This window comes from Myodes glareolus, chromosome 15 (genome assembly GCF_982192425.1).
Source record: "Myodes glareolus chromosome 15, mMyoGla1.1, whole genome shotgun sequence".
Classification (NCBI taxonomy): Eukaryota; Metazoa; Chordata; class Mammalia; order Rodentia; family Cricetidae; genus Myodes; species Myodes glareolus.
In genome coordinates, this window is record NC_142040.1 from 31,542,385 (window position 1) to 31,564,307 (window position 21,923).

Here is a 21,923-nt window from a genome sequence, read left to right on the forward strand (position 1 = left end):
AAGCTTAAGAAATATTTGTAAAGGGCAAAGGGAACCTCAGCCAGACCTTATTATAAACATACCCTAAAGCAGGAGGGCAGTTGTGGCTCAGATGTCAGGTGATAACAGTGTATGTGGAAAGAAAATGAAATGGACATAAAATGAAGTGCCAGGTTCTCGTATGTAAAAAAGCTCTGAAGGTTTGGGGGTTTTGCTCTGTTTTGTTTGTGAACTTTTGCCAAATTTTCATTTTGCAAAAAGTTCTGCAAGTAGTGTAGACAATGCTGTTTGAATTACTAAAAGTATAATAAAAATCTTTGAACAGTTTTGTGTGGGAATGCAACCCAATGACCCAACGTCAGATAAAACATTTCAAATTAAATTTAACAGTTGTTAATGTTTAAATCTGATTCAGAACTGGTTGCACTGTTCTAGAAAGCTTTAGAACCATAAGGATGTAAGGTATCTATGGTAAAAGCAGGCTCTTGGAGGCGGGTCTTGAGGATTATAGTCTTGCTTTCTCTGATTTAATATTCAGCTTCCTGATTTGCTGAGATGTCAGGAGCTTCTCCTTCACATCTGCCAAAATGTCGGAAGTCTCTTCCTCACTCTGCCACGGACTTGCGCTTTGTGTTTCTTCCTTCATTAGGATAGATTGGAGCCACTTGCCCAAATAAATATTTCTCCATCACGTTGCTTCTATAATGTGTTGGTCACATCAAGGAGTACATAACTAATATAGAATGTTAGTACTGAGAAATAGGTTTGTTGCTGTGGCCAAACTGATAATGGGGCATGTAGGCTTTTGGAATTAACTTGTGGGATGAGTGTGGAGTTTAGGACTGTGAGCTAGACAAGTCCTACAGAACTGCAAGCAGAGTTTACTGCGCCTTCTGATGGGAGTTTATGTTGCATGTTGCTAGAAGTGTAAATGGTAAAGGCTGTGCTCATGAAGTCATAGAAGGAGATACGGGTCCCCATCATAAATTGGTTAGAGGTCATGCGTGTTACATTTGAACAAAGAATCTAGCTACATTCTTCCAATTTCCTAAAAATTAGAATGAGGTTGAATCTGCAAGTAATGGACTAATTTATTTGGTGGAGAAACTTTCAAGACAGCATAGCTTCTAGGCTATGGCAGTTATTACTGGCTGATTTTAGCTGAATTTATAGCATGAATCTAAAGCCAAAAATAACAGAAAGATGTGAAAGTTGTACCATTTGGTAAGGAAAGGAGCATGAGTGTGGTTAAAAGTTGTAGACAGGGTAGATGTGAATAAAGCAGGTACCAATGAAGGACAGTGGCTGTTAAAGAGATTAATACCTTCTATTGCAGAGGACCTTGGGCTTTATACAGAGAGGATAGTAAAGGTACCTTGTGCTTAGTGCTCCAGGAATAATATGTAAAAATTTGTGACTGAGTTTGCCTTCCAAATAGAATACCTGAAAAGGTAGAATAATTGGGTTTCCTTCCTGGAACATGACCGTTTAGAGATAATGTTTTCATAGGTTTGGTGAAACAAACACCTAGATGTAACATTAGGGCCTGCTTGTTGGGATTTCTGTCCAAAGCAACAGAAATACAGAAGACCCACCTACATCACCTAGAGGCTTCCATAGTCATGGTCTAAAGCAATGGTTCTCAATCTTCCTAATATAGATACTACCCTTTAATACAGTTCCTCATGTTGTGGTGATCCCCAACCACAAAATTATTTTGTTGCTATTTCCTAAATAATTTTGCTATTCGTATGAATCACAATGTAAATATTTTTGGAGGTTGAGAACTCCTGATATAAAGAGTCCCAGATACCTCCCATTGCCCTCATGGTTCCAGATTTTCAAGCGTAAAGAATGCAAGTGCTCTGGAACTTGCACCATGTTTCTAGAAAAGAAAAAGCTTATGAGGTCAGAAAATGTATAACCGTGTGAGGTCAATGTTTGAGGTTGTATATGAGACGAGATCGGGTGCACTCAGGTGATTATGTCCTTGGACAGAAATGAAACCTAAGTTGCCCTAAAGAACCAAGGATAATGGAAGAATCAGGAATGCTAAGAATCAGTGTCATCTTCAAGTAATAGTACACCTACAGATTTGAACTGAAATTGTCAGAACCATAGGGAAGAAATTGCTGAAGTCTCTTGGATTTCAGATGTTGCCACTGCATATCATGAATGTTGAACACAGACATAAATGGTTAAAAATTGCTCTGTTGGCTTTCAGTCTTGTTTTGGTCTAATCTAATCTATTACGTCTTTCATTCCTTTGGGAATGAGAATGTTTACTCTCATTGTATATAGAAAGTACCTTAGTTTTTGAAGGCGTAGGTCACAGACAATCCCACACTAGTTTGGAATTATGATTAATAGAATGGTTATTTATTCAAAGGGGAAAAAACTTACAGATTACCGTCCCAGACAACAGCCCCTCCACACGAACAGGAAAGGAGTCTAGGAGCCCGAAGCAGAGCCGGAAGCCAAAGAGGGAGTGGAGGACAGCCGCTGCTTTTTTTTTTAAAGAGAGAGAGACCACATCCCAATGGGCTGGTAACTCAGCGGCGATTGGCTGAAGGAGCGGAAGGAGCTCCTGCAGCAAGTTTTTGTTTTGGCTTAATTTGTTCCTTATTATTTTTATTGTTATATTTTTCTGGGGTTCACAGCTAATCACTTGCTTTGAGTATTAGAAGAAATTTGGCCTTTTGAATGGTGGGTACTCTCCAAGGTGTGATTAAAGCCTTCGCATGTGAGATGGCCATAAGCCTAAAGAAGTTAGGGGCAGACTGCTGTGGTTTGAATCCAAAATGTTTCCTTCCCAGAGACTAGTATAATTGAATACTTGATTCCCAGCTGGAGGTGGTTTCTTGGGAGGTTGTAAATAAGGGAACAGTAGGGTTTGGTTTATAGAGGTGAGTCATTGGGGGCAGACATTGAGGGCATAGTCCAAACCCGAGTACTCTGGGTCAGCATTCTGCTTCTTGGTCTGTTAGGATGTAAGAGCATCTATCATATCACATATTTTAACTGCCATTAACTCTGCATGCCTTTACTGTGAATTAATAGACATCTTTTATTTACGTTGTGTCTGTCAGATGTTTGGCCATAATGATGAGAAAATAGTAACTAATATAAATAGTTGAACCAAAATACAAACATCCATTTTAAGGAGTACATTTAGTTCATCTTGTTGTCTTTCTTGTATTTCAAGATAGTGGTAGATTCCAATCAGTCATTCTTTAGAAACAGTATTTACACTTTTTAAATGTCCAAACAAGGGATGCCTAACAAGCTCTCTATTTTTATTTCTAAAAGCAGTGCAAGAATATTATAAAATGGTTATAATTAGCTCTGTGTTTACGTGGTAGATGAAGCATAAATGAATTTTGTGTTTAAGTTGATGCCACATCTGAAGATATTTCATTTTGTATATTCAGATCCTCCAAAATTGAAAATCTCAGAAATTTAATGTTTCTAGTCCCAAGTTATTTAGATAGCATGATCTCTATGGAGCTTTGTGTGATTGATTATTGGGCTGACCTGTTTTATGTCAACTTGACACAAATTGAAGTCACCTGGGAGGAGCAAACCTCAATTTAAAAAATGCCTCCAATGTAAATAATGGAAGTAGAGAAAACCCTCCCGAGTGAGGTAACCCAGACCCAGAAAGATGAACATGGTATGTACTCACTCTTAAGTCGATACTAGCTAAAAAACAAAGAATATTGAGCTTATAGTTCAAGATCCTGAGAAACGGGGTAACAAGGTGAACCCTAAGAAAAACATACATAGATCCACCTGGAATGGGGAAATAGACAGGATTGCCTGACAAGATTGGGAGCGTGGGGGTGGGGGAAGATGAGGGGAGAAGGGAACGGGGGCAAGGAGGTGAACTTGAGGGAACAGGATAGTCGAGATAGAGGAAAGACAGAGATGAGAACAAGGAAAGAGATATTTTGAATGAGTGAGCCATTATAGGGCAAGCAAAAAACCTGGAAGTAGATAAATTTCCAGGAATCCACAAGAATGACCCCTGCTAAGACCCTGAGCAATAGAGGAGAGGGTGTCCGAACTGGCTTTGCTCTATAGTCAGACTAATGAATATCTTAAATAGAGCCTTTATTTAGTAACTAATGGAAACAGGCAGAGACCTGCAGCAGAACACTGGGCTGAGCTTCCAAAGTCCAGTTGAAGAGTGGGAAGAATGAAAATATGAGCAAAGAGGTCAAGACCATGATGGGGACACCCACTGAAACAGTTTACCTGAGCTAATGGGAGCTCACCAACTTCAGCTGGACAGGGAAGGAAACATATAGGTCCAAATAGTCCCTCTGAATGTGGGTGACAGTTGTATGGCTGGGGCAAACTGCAGGGACACTGGCAGTGGCACCAGGATTTATCCCTATAGCTTGTACTGGCTTTTTGGGAACCTATTCTCTTTGGATGCATACCTTGTTCAGCCTAGATATAGTAGGGAGAGCCTTGAACCTCAAAGCAATGTGCCTTACCCTCTCTGTGGAGTGGATGGGGAATGGTATAGAGGAAAGGTAAAGGGAATGGGAGGAGGGAGTGGGAACTGGGATTGGTATTTAAAATGAAAAATGATAGTTTTTTTTTTAAAAAAAAGAAACAACAAGAAAGAAAGGAAAAGAAGATGCCTCCATAACATTTGGCTATAGGCAAGACTGTAGGGTGTTTTCTTAATTAGTGACTGATGGAGGGACCATTGTGGTGGTGCCATCTCTGGGCCAGTGGTTCTGGGTTCTATAAGAAAGCAGGTTAAGCAGTCCCTGGGGAGTAAGCCAGTACTAGCTGTACCTTCTATGGCCTGTGCATCAGCTTCTGCCTCCAGGTTCTTATGCCCTATTTGAGTTCCTATCTATCTTGACTTTGTTCATTGATAGACTGTGATGTGGAAGTGCATGCCAAATAAACCCTTTCCTTCCTAACTTGATTTTGGATCATGGTATTTCATGAAAGCGATAGAAACCCTAACTAAGACAGTTATGTATATAGCACTGCTTGATTTACTTATGATAGTTCCAAATTGCTTTTACCCCAAACAGAAGATTAGCAATGCGAGTCTTTGTGAGAACTTTGAGTATTTACAGCTGTAGGAGGAGGGAAAGGAACAGGACTGGGCAAAAGTTAAGTTGTGTTCAGTTAGAACGTAAGCCTTGGCTACTCAGAAGATTGTTATGAAGTTGTTTAAGGTTGAAATAAAAAGAATGGTCTTTCTGCCTTGATGCAAACTGCTTTGATCTTGAGTAAAGTGAGCTGATCATCAAAAAAAGCAAGGGCTGAGAGAACGTTGAAAAACTAATTGTATGTATGGGAAAATCAGATAAATTTTAGCATTAGCCACACTGTTTAGACTTTGCCCATCATAAATGCAAGATATATACATATATTTTTTAATTAAGTCTTTGAGTTTGGATTGTTATTAAAGGTGACCTTTTCTCACTTAAATAGTATTTTTTTAAGGTTAATGTGGGATTCCCCCCATTGCTACAGTAATCAATTCATTTTTTAAGTCACTTATTTTTAGCAGTATCTTGCTCAACATAAAATAAGGAATATAATTGTTATTTAGATTTTTAAGTTTTTAGTTCAAATTGTTCATTGGGTATTTATTTTCGTGCATGTCTGTGATTGTCTTGTACTGTTTTGAAGAACTCTGATGCAGCACATAATTCTCCTCTTGCTGTATCTTATAAAATAGCTGGCCTATGTTAAAAAGAATTTCTTTCCCCATTCGTTTTCTTGGAATAGGTGCTTAGAAAGGAGAGACTCTGTCTTGGTTGCTACACATGCCTTTTTGACTTTTGGGCTGACTGCTTTAATTTATTTTCCTTTTGGTTTTTCCCTGAAAGTCATTCAGGAGCAGCAGTGTTTATGGAGCAGAGCAGTAGCTCTGCTACTGAATGTGGGGTGGGAAAGTATCTGGAGTTTGTTCTGACTATGTGATCAGCAGCCCATGGATTGAGTTAGACTTCAGTAACAGTACAGTCTGAACTTTAAAACCCTATCTGCGGAGGATACGAGATCAGTAAGCTTATAGTGTTAGGAGCATTGATCTTGATGAAACCACACATAGGTGTGACTCTTGTACCTTTTGTATGGAGTGTAAATCCACAAAACCGAACATCAAGTAGTGGTTCGAGTATTGGCTTACTCCTCTGCTAGGAATATTGGTACTTACTTTTTCCTGTTTGGCAGGAATCAGATATTATCAATAGATTTTGTTAGCATTTTTCTTATCCAAGTAATGACTAGGCCCAATTCTACTTAATTCCCAAGACTGTGCACACTAAATTTTGAATCATTTGCCTTTGATATTTTAAAAAGAAAGTTTTAAAATTTCATTTGGTGATTATGATGTTGAAAAATAGAGCCAAGAATTTATTTATTAGCATTTGATTCTATAGTCTTACTCATTTACTGAAAGTAGATGATCATATAAAAGCTTAAGTTCTGAAAATCTACAGCCAAAAGTAGCAGTTATAGGTCAAGTCATTGGTATGTTCTCTCATGTGATACCCTTCATCTTACCTATAGGAAGGACTTAGGTAGGTGATTCTATAGTTCCAAGTTGAACTAACTACAGAAAATATTACCTTCTGTCAAGTGCTTTTAAAGAGGACCTTAGAACAGTTCCCTAATATAGATTCTTAAAATGTCTCTAATATTTTCTGAGGCATATAATTAATAAATGGTAAATCTCCTGACTCCAGTGGACATTCTGCCACATCATACTACTTTCCATGTTTAGGAGGTATTTATATTTGTCTTAATCAAACATGACAGTTTTCTAAAAGGCAGTGTATTATGATAAAGTCTCTATATATTTAATTTTGCCAGTATTCTTTCTTTTTAGAACAGCAATAATAAAATCACACTGTTTTAAAAGCTAAGTGTGTTTGTGTTGATTAAGAATATTCCATCTGGTCAGGCAGCGGTGGCACACACCTTTAATCCCAGCACTTGAGAGGAAGAGGCAGTCGGATCTCTGTGAGTTTGAGGCCAGACTGGTCTACAGACAGGACAGGAAAATTAAGGTACAGTGAGATGATTTGGAAGAGGGCTTATAATCAGTTATTGGCAGCACCAAAATTAGAATTCAAATCTGACAGGCTAGCTTCATGTTCTCTTAGTCATACACAATTTCATGTTATGACCTGATGATCACTGTGTAATAAAGCTTGTAGTTATATAGATTGACTCTTCAGAAAGTTCCTTTCACGACGATTCCTTCAAATATAATGTAGTTACTTTCTCTCACACCCTTACCTATGCAATGAATTTTAAATTAACTGGATAAAGCAGTTCTTACACCAAGATAAAGAACTGAAGCAATTGATGTTCTGAGTGAAGGCAGTAATTTGTAGTGAAGCCAGTTTAGATCTTAACGTGGCATGCATTTGGTGGCACCTTCTAGTCCCTCTGGACTTTTTTTTTCCACATCAGACAAAACCCACTGAACAGTTTTGTGTAGTCTGGCAGGATTGTTAGTTGCAGTGGTGCAGAAACGAAAATAATTTGGGTGTTCTAGATTGAAAGTGAGGTGCCTGTTATGAAGTGGTGTTGGTGCTGAACTTCGCGTACCAGACTTTATGAATTTAAAACCTTTTTTTTAAAGGTAGATGATATTGGTGTATTTTAAATGCCTTTGGAACACAGAGACATTTATTGTAATTGTACATCTTACAAAGAGGAATTTTGGATCAGAATGGATTGTAAATTTACACAAATTTAGAGTCCAAACAAAACCCACTTCATGTTTGTATAAAGTATTTTAAGCCATTCATTCTGATCTTCTATTTATTCTAGAGCTTGCAGTGTTTGTGTTTAGGGCCTCCCATCCCCCAACTATGGAATTCATACTGAAAATTTCTAACAATCTGGAGAGTTTATTCTCCTCCACTATTGGGATCTACAAAATTCAGTTAAGTTCTCAAGAAAGCTGACATGATGGAAAATAAAAATAACATTTTCCAAAAACTAATAATGAAGTATCTTATAAGAAAATTATAGTATCATGTATGCATTTTTAGCAGCTTACAAGAAGTAGATAACTTCAAAGTTGTTTTGAGGAAACACTATGCAGTTTGTATTCTGAGTGCTCATGAAATTCAATGCTAAAGAACTCCACACACCATAGTGTCTGTGCTGATGAGCTGTCCACTTGTGAAGAGAGAGAGGATGTGGACTTGTGGCACATTTGATAGTGCTGTCTGCACTGTTCCATTAATCTGTACAATTATTTAGTCTTTGTATTTCACCTTGACTATAACAAACAGTAATTGATTTTACTTTCCTGTAGCCTTAATAAGATATAATTGGCGAATAAAAATTATATACAGTTACAATGACATATAGGTCTTTGTATAAACTATGAAATTTATATGTTCATTATCACATATTAATAAATACATATACACAAGAATAAGTATAATTTTCTTTTAAAATTAAAGACAAACTTATTGCCATTGTTTTTGTTGTTTTATTTAACACATTTATGTTCTGATCCTACTTTCCTTCTTTGTCTGGTTATTATTTTATATTGATTAAATACTATTGACTGTATCTGGGAGGATGAGTTACTGTAGTATAGGAAAGCAAACAAGCACATATTTGCTGTAGTAGTTAGATGTGATATTTCTTACTTTTTGAAGGATAAAGTATTTGAAGTGAACCTAATTGATATCTAGAATTTCACAGAAGAAATGGGAGAAGAGGTTTTTAAGAACTGTTTGTGGATATAAGGAAATACAAAATCTTTTTAGATGGTGGTGCCTGGATAGTGAGTATATTCGGTAGATGTAGACATAAGTATTCGGTAGACGTAGACATAAGTTTGGGGAGTAATAAATAATCCAAAAAAGGTAAACTGAAACAAGATTATTTCTTGAATTCTAAAGTACAATGTTTATATGTTTAGAGAGAATTTGATGTTTTAGTAGCAGAATGGCATATACAGAACTAACAGCAAGCGGTGCTGGAAAGACGAGGCTCTGTGACTGGCAGCTCATACTGCTTTTCCAGAGAAGCAGGGTTTAATTTCCAGTTCCCACATCAGATGGCTCACAACTCTTTGTAACTCCAGCTTCAGGAGCTGTGAACACAGAAGCACATACATTCTTTTTCCCATACACGTAATGACTAAGACAACTAATGATGTACACGAGGGAGTTATACATGACTTAGTGAGTTCATGCTCACGATAGCATTGTCATGTTTGGAAAACAACATTTCACAGCACCGTTCCTCATCCTCCATTTTTTATATTCTTTCTGCTTTTTCTTTTGTCATATTTTCTGAGCCTTGGTTGGTAGTGGTGATGTCCCATTTAGGGCTGAGTCGCCATTCTCCTTTTCTAAGTACTTGAACCAGGTACACATCTCTCCATTGACTCCTGTCCATTGTAAAAGGCAGTGTCTTTGGCCAAGACTGAGAGCAGCCCAGGCACATGGGTACAAACATTGGGTTTTACAGTGTAGTCGTTTTTATCATTGTAAAGCAGTGCTGTATTTCACAAACCTCAAAATACAACATTGTCAGATGTTAGTTTCTTCTGATACTCGTGCTGATAAAAATTAATAGTCAAAAATATTTGTAACAGAAATGTTGCAGTCACAGATACTCAACCATGTATCCTTTTATTTTGCTCAGTCAGTTTATCCTCATGAATTAGGGTGGAAGAATGGCAGCAAATGAATTCCTTACCCAAATGTATTACTTACCTCCAAACTAGAACTTTGATTTTGTGTAAGCACTAGGGTTTATATGGCATCCTAGGGTTTTTTCTTTTCTTTTTTATTTATTTATATTGGTTTTTCAAGACAGGTTTTCTCTATGTAGTACTGGCTGTCCTGGAGGCTGACCTTAAACTCACAGAGATCCACCTGCCTCTGCCTCTGAAGTGCTGGGATTAAAGCCACCACACCCCACTTTAGTTAGGATTTCTATTATTTCGATGAAATATCATGACCCAAAAGCAACTTGTGGAGAAAAGGGTTTATTTACTTACACTTCAACACTGTAGTCCATCATCGAAGTAGCCAAGGCAGAAACTCAAACAGGGCAAGTACCTGAAGACAGGAGCTGATGCAGAGGCCATGGGGTAGTGCTGTTTATTGGCTTGCTCCTCATGACTTGGTCAACCTGCTTTCTTATAGAACCCAGGATTACCCACCCAAGGATAGCACCACCCACAATAGCTTGGCTCTGCCCCATTAACTAAGAAAATGCTCTACAGGCTTGCCGACAGCCTGATCTTATGGAGACACAAGATTTCTTCTCAGATGACTTTAGCTTATGCCAACTTGACATAAAACTATGCAGCACATATGGATTATCTAATGATCATGTTTGCTATTTTTTGTGTGTTCACATGTGTGTTTGCCTGGGTGCACATAGATATGTATGTAGTGATGTTTTCATGTGGAGCTCAGAGAATAGCCTCAAGCACTATCCACCTTATCCTTGAGGCAGGGTCTCTCACAGGCCTGAAACTCACCAAGGGGACTAGGCTGTCTGCTCAGTAAGGCCCAGCAATTTGCTTGTTTTCTCCTCACCAGTGCTACCTGGGTTCTGGGAATCAAATTCAGCTCCTTGTGCTTCTGCCTCTGCTTCCCTTCAATGGCTTTTTGCATGGGCACTCAGTATTTAAACTCAAGTTTAGTGACCAAGCCATCCTCCAAGCTCCTAAAGGACCTTTTCTAATTGCAGTTCAGGGCTCCTGCTGCATCATGTTAGTTAGGATTTATACTGATTTTTTTTAAGGATCCTGAGAGTAAAAAAAGTACACTCTTTCTTTAATCTTTTATTTTTCCCAGGTCCTACTGAAGTAAGGACTACAGTAAATTTTATGTGTGTGTGCTCGCGCACATACATTTATATGTGAGCATGTGTGTGTGTATGTGCATTTATGTTAGTACATGCACATGTATGCGAGTGCATGTGTGTTTTCCCCAATATCAGAATCTGAATGAGGTATGTCTGAAACTTGCAAGTTTTGACAATATTCATTAAAGTATATAAGCAATATATAACATTGATACTGTCTCTTTAGTGACTTAAAAGTATAAGTATTTTATATATGAAATTTAAAATGCACAGTTATGCATCATTTAAATTTTTTGCTAACTGACTCCTAAATGAAAATTAATTTAATATGTATTTCTGCTTATCCAATTAGGAAAGTGTTCACCTCATAATCTAATTGTTTGAATAGGTCATCATTGCCACGTTCTTTCTTATGGCATAAATTTTCAGTTACAAGCATGACTTTATTTTAACATATTAATACTCTCTATGAAAATATTCCATTTCCATTTCTGAATTCCAGAAATTACCCCTTTATTGAAGTAGTTTTTTTTTTCTAACATTATATTTCCTGATTATAATTTCCTCTCTCCCTACTCCTCCAAGTTGCTCCCTGCCTCTTCTATCCAGATCCAATCCCTTTCTGTCTCTCATTACAAAGAAAACAGGATTCTAAGCGATAATAGTAAAGTAAGATAAACATATCAATTTTGACTTACCATTTCCAATATAAAATATTTTAAAATATGTAGCATTTCTTTAATATCTTTTCTATCAAGTTCTGATGCAGCCTAGCAGTAGAGTCTAACATTAAGAAAACATTCTATTCAGAATTTATTTATCTCTTTAAGTCACTTAAAATTTTTGTATTTTCACCATGTAAATTCTACTATACAATTAGGAATAAAATATAACATTGATTTATTTCCTATTGATATATTACACTTTTTTTTTAAGACAAGTACCTGTGTAGTGTTGAAAGAACTTCAAATAGTGCTAGAGACATATAGTCTGTGGCTATAGCAAGAAAGTACTCTAGCAGTCTAGCAGGATCAAAGAGATTATTATTATAATAAAACCCACTCAATGAGATAGAAGCAGTAGCAGTCTGTAGATAAGCTATTGAAAACAATGTGATAGATAGTTTAATAGAATTCTCTGGTTTTTTGCTGGTAGGATTACTGATTTGTAGGCAGAACTGTGAGTGTGTGCAGTCTGCCTTACCCATAGTGCTGGTCATATGGCACTCCAGCTGGCTGCTCAGAATTTCTCCTATTTTGATCTGAACAAACAGAACTCCAAAAAAGAAATGCAAAAAATTACAAATATTCTACAAATTTTATCTTTTTTTCTCCCCCATAGATATGATATCTGCACTTATAAAAATAAGCCCTGTGGAACATTGGGTAAGTTTTGTTTTGCTTTGTTTGAGTAAAGGATAGTTTAGATGTCTTTTTTCAGACAATGGTGGTACTCTTAATTATTATTAATTGGGTTAATTTTCTTTTTGTTACATGAGAAATTGCCCCTAAAATTTTAAACATAACCTTTCTTGCATATATAATTTGCTTGAAACAATTTTTTCTTCCCATTCTAGTGAAAAAAATTAAATTTTTATTACATGTGCATTCTCTGGAAAATTGAACAAGTGAAAACAACTTAGAAGGTTATTTAAAAGTTGATAGTAATTACAAATTAAAGCTACAACTCATTTTTATATTTTCTGTCTTTCTAATATATTTTGTAAAACAATATCAAAAAACAAACCCAAAACTAGGATGTTTGAGACAAATGAAAGCTTATTGTTATCAAGACTTAAAGGAAAGAAAGGAAAACAAACAAATTGAGATTCTAAAATAGAAGCATAAAGAGTTATACTTCTTTTGGTATGTTTTATTTTGAAAAACCTTATCTTCCATGAACTCCAGTATTTTAAAAAATGTTAGTCCAGCCAGGCGGTGGTGGCGCATGCCTTTAATCCCAGCACTCGGGAGGCAGAGGCAGGCGGATCTCTGTGAGTTCAAGTCCAGCCTGGTCTTCAAGAGCTAGTTCCAGGACAGACACCAAAGCTACAGAGAAACCCTGTCTTGAAAAAAACAAACAAAAAAAAGTTAGTCCAATTACCAAAGAATTTTATAAAAGAATATAGCCAAAGGTGGAAAAAGAAGAAGGAATTTTCTTTTGCTTTTTGAAAAAATTTCAGTAATTATCTTGAATTCTTAAAAAAAAGCATATTTTGTTACAAAGCATAATTTCATATTGGTTGAAAGGTAAGTGCAAACACAAATGGATTAACATACAACTTCTTAGTAGGCTAAATAACCAAGTAACTAATATTATTTTTATGATAAATTTTTTCCCCTTGCCAATTTTTAGTGTCATGAAAACGTTTTACAGACTCATAAGCTAAAATAAGAGACAGTGGTTTTTTTTTTTTTGTATGTCATGTCTTAGTTTTCTTATCTGTAAATGAATAAGTCAGTTTCTGTGAATATCCTAAGAATTTGGGAATATCCAATTAAAATAGACTTAAGGGAAAAAGTGTTTCCAACTTCCTGGTGGCTCAGTGAAACATCCCTTCAAAGACTGTAATTTCTCTTGATTATTTTTACACTGTTTCTCCTGTCTTGTGATCCTCAAGATTTATGACTACAGGAGAAATGCTAATTAGCCAGGGCCTAGTATGAACCATGAAAAAAATGGTTTTCATTTTTTTTTCATTTCATTTTCTGTGAATACCTATCACAGAAAGAACTCTCTTTGCTGAACTAGCTCATGCTGAGATTTTCTTTGAAGTGTTTTAAGAGCAACTGAGAAAACCTGACGTTGAGACTACTGTTGACAGTTTCAGTATGTTTGTTATGTTTTATAATCTTTTAAACCCCCTTGTTTCTCAATTTCATTCTTTATGCCGTAGAAGTACTATCTGCCCTTCTACTAAAGTGATATTGTTAAAATCAATTAATAAAAAATTTTATTGCTTTGAAAATTAATACTATAACCAAGGAACAGGCATTATTATTTGATATAGAATCACCTGCAGGGTTTTATTTAATTGATTTATTTATTGTTCAAATTCTATAGATATCTATTAAGTGTTTTATCTACTTTAGAACCAATGAACACTAAAGCCTTAAAGCAGGTATACATATATAAACTGGAGCTTATATTTCCAAGCATATATGTTATAAGCAAATAAGTATATACATTCTCATTCTGTTCTTTGAAGGCATGTTATTTACATTGACAAGCTCTTTATTCTGACATGAGTAATACGGACTACTTAGTACTTCCATTGTCATTACTTATGATATGATGTAGTTTACTGTCTAATTAGTTCATTTTTTCAAAGTAATACATTGTAACTTTAATAATTCATTCATTTCTACAGTCAATAAATTAATTGCTAGGTACATATGAATGTAATTTGAAGTTCAATTATTTGTAAATTAAAGGTATTTATTTTTGAAAACTGAATAATTTGCATATATAGACACATGTATTGACTTTTATATGTGGAAATTATCAGTTTCAAATCAATCAATAACCAATTTTAGCATCTTTTGTGTTGATATTTATGATAAGGTAGATTTTTTGATAATCTCTTGATTAATAACTCTAATGTCCAGTTGTTTTATAAAGGTAATTAGGATTAAGGGTGAAAACTGACCATCAACTGAGGAAATCTAAATTTCCCGGACAGGCATGACACCCTGATCAAAAGTATCACACATAGTAATTTTGACAGTAACAGTGGTTAGGAACCTGGAAAATGGTGGAAGTTAATGAAAAATATGCTAGTGTTTATTCTTATATTAGTTAAGATTTACCTTAATTATTTTTCAAAAATCAATAGTTTCTCTCCAAATAAATCCTTTCTATAGTTGTCCTTTAGTTTGTTAACAGTTTACGTCGGATTTCAAGTAAATATGTCCTTACAACTGCACTAGGGTATTGGTGAGGATTCTTAATTCAAAATACAGTCATAGAGCACATACTAAAAGAAAAACCACGAACAACGCAAATAAAGAAAAAACAAACAAACAAAATACATCCCAATTCAGCACCGCCATATTTAGACAAACAAAAGGGTAGTTTTTGGAAATATAAGAAATATTACTTTGTCAATAATTGTTAGTGGTAATCCTGTAAAAGTAACTCAAAAAAGTAACAGTATTACAAAATAGTCTTCTTTGTTATCTTTTTCTTTCCATATGTTCTTCCATATTGAAACTAATAGTTTAGGCAAAGTAATGTTTTCATTCTTTTTGTTGTGTGTGTGTTCTTTTAGTAGAAGTAACATTTGTAAGATATTTTTGGTTAGTCAAAGCATGAATATATTTTTCCCCAAGTGTTCCTTTTGATTGTCTTCTTTTCAGGTCCCAATGTCTTTAGGTGGAATAGGAGGTCAGCACAGTGGTGTCACCAGTGCTTATGACAACTCTGAGGCAGAAATAACCCCCTTACTAACTTCTCTTCATCCCTTGTAAAACAGTAGACAAAGTGTATTAGCAAATCCAACACTCACCTTAACTTTATTATAGTGTGGCTGTTATCTTAATACTTATATCAGAAAGAACAGGGAAACAGAGCTTCTAGAGCTTTCTTGGTAGAAAATAGGGATTGAATAATGTTGACTCTTCTCTGTTAATGCCACTGAGAAATTGCACCCATTGCAGATCATTGCCTGTTTCTCTCAGTAAATGTCCATTGAACTGAGTTGAGGTAACCTTGCAAGGAAGGTAGTTCGTAACGCTGCAGTAACATGGTAGCAGAACACAGAAAATATCCTCATTGCTTTCCCCTCAGCATCTTTAATGACTTTTCTTCTCTTCTCGGGTTATTTGACATCTGCTTCCTCATAACAAATGGTATTTTTCATTTCTCACACAATTCTTTTTTCTAAGTGCTGATTTCAAATTCTATACTAATTCACAGAGCATAATCCATAGAGCATGGTATTCATTTGGAAGTAAATACTAAAGCTTCCAAGGGGAAATAGCTCAAGTAATGTAACATTTCATGAGAAATCAGCGAATTAACACCATGGTTTTGCTTTATAAGTAAGAACTCTAAAGCACTAAAGGGGAGTGGGAGAGAAGAAAACACTGAATGCACAAATATATATATGTATATATATAACATATATATATATATATATATATATATATATATATATATATATATAAACTGCTGCTATCAGGACTAATTATGGAAGATTGAAAAAGTACAAAAGTTTCATAGTTTCATCCTTCATAGTTTTCTCCCCTGTTTTGAACCATCTATTTTTGTAAAAATAAAAATGTCACTTATAAAACCATTTGGGATTCCCTTTTTGTTAACTAAAAAGTTGCTTGTATATTTTTATGAACCCACTCAACTTAAACAGATCTCTTTAGAAAAATAGTGTGGATATATTTTGCTTTCTACAGCCTGAAGAATATTAAAATAGAAATGCTTTCTTGAATTCCCTTTTCTGGCTCAAGTTACTAGGTGGTCCCAAGTTACCAGAAGTAAAATTTATAAATCTAACCCCTAGTCTAGACATTTTCCAGCACTGACTGTAGTTCAAAAAATATTAATGTCTAGCCGGCAAAGTGAAATTCCCCCCAGTGATTTTGCAAATGACTAGAAAGTTAACCTTTTGCCAATAGCTCCTTCTGTGCGTGGAGGTTATTAAAAAGAATCTAAGCATTTAGAAGTATAGGCTTTTAAAGACTGAAACACCTTGGCTTGACCCTTTGTGTCTTTTTCTGTTTATTCAGGCTTAGCCTCTGTGGCTGGAATGTGTGAGCCTGAAAGGAGCTGCAGCATTAATGAAGACATTGGCCTGGGTTCAGCTTTTACCATTGCGCATGAGATTGGTCACAAGTGAGTGCATTTAAGAAAATCAAAATAAAGTGTAGAACTTCACTCTTGAAACTACTTGTAACTACTGTGTAGAAAGCCTGAACCCAATTGTTCTTTACAGCCTTTTTGACAGCTTTCAATAGAGACTGTTATCATCTGGGGTATTGGGATAAATCTTCATAAGAACTGGAGATTTGTTAAATAGACAAACATATCACACTTGAATGTTGCTATGGGCATTTAAACAGTGAGTTTTAGCTGTCTTCTCAACACCTAGGTCCTTAAAAAAATCCCATTGTGTAAGCTCTCTCTCTTTTCCTCAAATGGTAATTTATGTGTTTTATCTTATGCTTGTTTGTTTCACATGTTTATTTTTTATATTTGTTATTGTTTCTTGAGAATATATATATATATATATATATATATATATATATATATTTACAGAACAGAGTCTTGTTCTGTAGCCCAGGCTGACATTGATTTAGACAGGCTGCCCTGGAATGCAGGGTAATCTTCCTCTCTCAGCCTTCTGAGTGTTGGAGTGACAAGAATGAGCCACCATTTCTGGCTACATGTATTTATTTACACTATTGACACTACTTCCTTAAAATGAACATTTGCTTTACCTTCATGAAGTGGGAGGCGTGCCTTCTCTATGCATGTGTACATAACCATTGCTATGAAACCTGTATTGTCAGGTGAACTCACATGTCACCAAAAACTTGTAAGAGTTCATCCTTGTTTCTTAAGGAGGACCTTAAGTTTTTAATATTTATTTCAAATAAATCAATGCCAATATTTAAAACTACACTTTCAACCAACCCCCAATGTCAGTAAACTCATTATTTAAAAGAACAGACAAAAGTAAATGTAAAAGTCGATTCATGAGAAAGGAGAGTTTTGACAATAGTTTCCTGTATTTCAGATGTTTGTGTTCTGAAGACTGGACGATGGCTTGTCCTTAGTGTTTAATATGGTTCGATGTAATGCTCTAGTACAGGGGAGCTGAAACAAGAGTCTCTCTTTACTGACGGGTGTAGCTCTTGAGCCTCCTCCTCCCGCTTTCTCCTAAAACACAAGTTAGTAACATTTAGCAATGGGCTAGTTATACCTACTACATTAAAAAATGGGAAAATATGGAGATCTTGTCTATTTTCTCTTCCCATGGGGGATCTATATATTTCTCTTAGTGTTCACCTTGTTACTTAGCTTCTCTAGGGTTATGGACTATAGTCTCGTTATCCTTTGCTTTACAGCTAGTATCCACTTATAAGTGAGTACACACTATATTCATCTTTCTTGGTCTGAATTACCTCACTCAGGATGTTTTTTTTTCTAGTTCCATCTATTTGCATGCAGTTTTCAAGACATCATTGTTTTTAACGATGAGTAGTACTCCACTGTGTAAATGTACCACATTTTCCTTACCTATTCTTTGGTTAAGAGGCATCTCTAGGTTTTTTTTTCCCCCCAAGTTCTTGTTATAACAAATAATGCTGCTATGAACATAGTTTAACAATGTCCTTGTAGTATGTAGTGGGCATCCTTTGGGTATATGCCCAAGAGTAGTATTGCTGGATCCTGAGGTAGGTTGATTCCCAATTTTCTGAGATACCACCATACTGATTTCCAAAGTAGTTGTACAAGTTTGCATTCCTACCAGCAATGAAGGAGTGTTTTCCTTACTCCACATCTTCTCTAGCTAGCATAAGCTATTATTGGTGTTTTTGATCTTACCCATTATGACTGGTGTGAGATGGAATCTCAGAGTCATTTTGATTTTCATTTCCCTGATGGCTAAGGATGTTGAACATTTCCTTAAGTGTCTTTCGGCCGTTTGAGATTCTTTTGTTGAGAATTTTCTGTTTAGATTTGTACCCCATTTTTAATTGGATTATTTGGAATTTTAATGTCTAATTTCTTGAGTTCATTATATATTTTGGTTATCAGTCCTCTGTCTGATGTGTGGTGAAGATCTCTTCCTATTCAGTAGACTGCCTTTTTGTTTTATTGACTGTGTTCTTGCTTTACAGAAGCTTCTCAGTTTCAGGAGGTCCCATTTATTTATTGTTGCTTTCAGTGTCTGTGCTACTAGTGTTATATTTAGGAAGTGATCTCCTGTGCCCATTCATTGAAGGCTATCAGGTTCAGTGTGGTTGAATTTATATTGAGGTCCTTAATCTATCTGGACTTGAGTTTTGTGCATGGGAATAGATATGGGTCTATTTGTATTCTTCTACATGTTGTCATCCAGTTATGCCAGCATCATTTGTTGAAGATGTGCCTTGTCCTCTCTGGGGAGTGGTTGGGAGTGTAGGGAAGGTGAAAGTGGAGGGAATAGGACGAGGGGAGGGAGTGGGAACTAGGATTGGCATGTAAAATGAAAAAAAATGGATTGTTTTCTTTTTTAAAAAATAAAATTAAAAAAAGTGAGGAGAAAAGTGAAAAATAAGTAGTTTTAGTTGAGACAACAGTTTGTGAAACTCATGTTTATATGAGTTTTTAATTAATTATTTTTTAAATAATCATCCACTTTTTTAAAATGATGAAATAGATTAAAAATGAAAAATAATAAAAGTCAATATTTGTACTCAAGAGGTAATTCCTGAGGAAAACCCATAGTTCAGGATTCTTTATCCCTTCTTTCCTTCCTTCATTCCTAAGTTCTTTCCTCTCTCTCTCCTTTCCTCCCGTCCTTTCTTTCTCTTTCTGTTAAAATTAAGTTCTTATTAAATTTGAGTCATTTTGTTGTCTTATTAACTTTTTTAGAACTGGAGTTGATTTGGTTATAAATTCAAGTAACCATCAAGTTTTAATCCTGACTGAATTCAGACAGAAATAGTCACTGCTACACTTTTAATGATGTCTTTAAAAATATTGGCATTCCAGTTTCCATTGCAACAAAAAGCAGAGACCAAAGAAAAAAGCACTCCTAACCAGGCAGTTCATCTTTAACTCACTCAAAAATCTGGCTCATTAATGACAGTCATAGTCTTATGCAACCTAACAAATTTTTGTTTGTTTTTTTGGTTGGTTGGTTTTATTTTAGACAAAATTCTTACAATTCAGGTTTGGCTGGCCTGGAACTCAGAGATCTGCCTGCCTCTGCTTCTAAATAAAGTATATGCCACCATGTCTGGCTCCATACCAAATTGAGGAGGCTCTGCTAGAGTCACTACTGTTAAAAGATAGACACCAAATAATGGATGAATAATGTGTGGATGAATATGTCAGTTCCATGTCAGTGCCAACACCTGCACTTTCAGTCCTTTTTGTATTTATCTTGTTTTTTCTTGTTTTCAATTCTTTTTTATTGTATCTGACTGTTTTGACCTGCATATATGTGTGTGAACTGTGTGTGTGTATACTGTCAATGGATGTCAGAAGAGGACATTGGATCTCCTAGAACTGTAGTTTCAGGTGGTTGTGAGACATGTTGGTGCTTGGAACCAAACCCTGGTCCTATGCAAGAACAAATGCTCTTTATTGATTGTCATCTCTCTATTTCCCCGCCTTTAAAGTTTAAATAGCTCAGGTAAAGATTTTATCTTCCTTCCTACGATTTATTAACATTTCACTACCTCTCAAGCTTTCTAGATTGTATTTGTCTGTTTGGATTTTGTTTTAGTATTTTTAAGAAGTCCTATACTTTACGTCGAATAATTGTGAAACTGTAGACTATTCTCACTCACTTTGGGGTAATTTTTGAAAGTGTGTTTTACGTGGAGTATGGAAATTGCACAAAATTCTTAAGATTGAGAGCTAGAATACGTTCATTCAAATACGTCATTTGACTGGAAGAACAGAACAACACCAAAACAAACAACTATATGTTTTCTCAGTCCCTGATGGTTATTATATTGCTGTCATTTCTTCTCTTTTTCCCTGGACTGAGAAGAAGAACACCTTTACCTGCCACCATTTAATGTGTGTATTAGTTAGATTATTACTTTGTTAGGGAAATTCTGTTTTATGAAGATTTCTTTACTTACTCCTAAGATCCTAGTGCTTAGCCTTCAGTAACTCAGCAGATCTACTCTAGTAGAAGTCATGCTATCTTTAAAATAAAGAAACTCAGTCTGGAGAGATAGTTTAGTGGTAGAGAAATGACTAGCATGCAAAAGGCTTTTGATTCCATATTTGATCCCTAACACTCTGTAAAAAATCCCTCAAAGGTAACAAGAAACTGAGTTGGAGCACTTCCTCCTGAAATAAAGTGGCAGCTCTAAGAATGCTTCAGGTATATTTTCCAACCTGAATATGCTATGCCTTTGCCTCCCAGCTGACAATGTGTGTTGCCATGTGAATTTTATCATTTAATGCAATGAATTTTAAACCATAGGGTGATACATGTAGATTCTTTACAGTGAGAATCTTTGATCATTAATTATTAAAAGGACCTTTTACTGAATGACTAGAATGTGTGAAAAATTTTCTACTTTTCAAAGATTTGTTGAGAATGCATTTTGTGCCAATTTGTATTTTTATAGAGATAGAATATCCATTTTTAATGGGTGTTTAATAACGTTTTTATTTTAATTTTTAAAATTTTTTAGTATTTTTTTAGCAAATTTTTTATTTTTTATTAAAAATTTTCACCTCCTCCCATTTCCCTTCCCTTCCCCCTCTCCCTTCCTCTCCAGTCCAAAGAGCAGTCAGGGTTCCCTGGCCTGTGAGAAGTCCAAGGTCCTCCCCCCTCCATCCAGGTCTAGGAAGGTAGCTTCCAAATAGACAAGGCTCCCACAAAGCCAGTACATGCAGTAGAATCAAAACCCAGTGCCATTGTCCTTGGCTTCTCAGTCAGCCCTCATTGTCAGCCACGTTCAGAGAGTCCGGTTTGATCACATGCTCCATCAGTCCCAGTCCAGCTGGCCTTGGTGAGCTCCCATTAGATCAGCCCTGCCGTCACAGTGGGTGGGCACACCCCTCATGTCCTGACTTCCTTGCTCATGTTCTCCCTCCTTCTGCTCCTCATTTGGACCTTGGAAGCTCAGTGGGTCTCTGTCTCTATCTCCATCCATCGCCAGATGAAGGTTCTATGGTGATATGCAAGATATTCATCATTGTGGCTATAGGATAGGGCCAGTTCAGGCACCCTCTCCTCAGCTGCCCAAGGAACAAGCTGAGGACATCTCCTTGGACACCTGGGAATCCTTCTAGAGTCAAGTCTCTTGGCAACCCTAAAATAGCTCCCTTAATTAAGATATATACTTCCTTGCTCCCATATCTACCCTTCCTCCATCCCAACCGTCCCATTCCCCCAAGCTCTTCCC

General features: G+C 36.0%; 1 protein-coding gene across 3 annotated transcripts in view; it reads left to right on the forward strand.

Annotated features, from left to right (window-relative positions):
• Adamts6 (ADAM metallopeptidase with thrombospondin type 1 motif 6) overlaps positions 1–21,923 on the forward strand; it is a 211,614-nt gene that overhangs the window by 49,282 nt on the left and 140,409 nt on the right. For all 3 annotated transcript variants that reach the window (XR_015734982.1, XM_087896876.1, XM_048442950.3), the window contains 2 exons: positions 12,163–12,206; positions 16,566–16,671. Coding sequence is in view for 2 of the 3 variants with exons in the window: in XM_087896876.1 (XP_087753002.1) it covers positions 12,163–12,206; positions 16,566–16,671 (150 nt within the window). In the remaining variant the exon portion in view is untranslated. The remainder of the gene's footprint in view (positions 1–12,162; positions 12,207–16,565; positions 16,672–21,923) is intronic.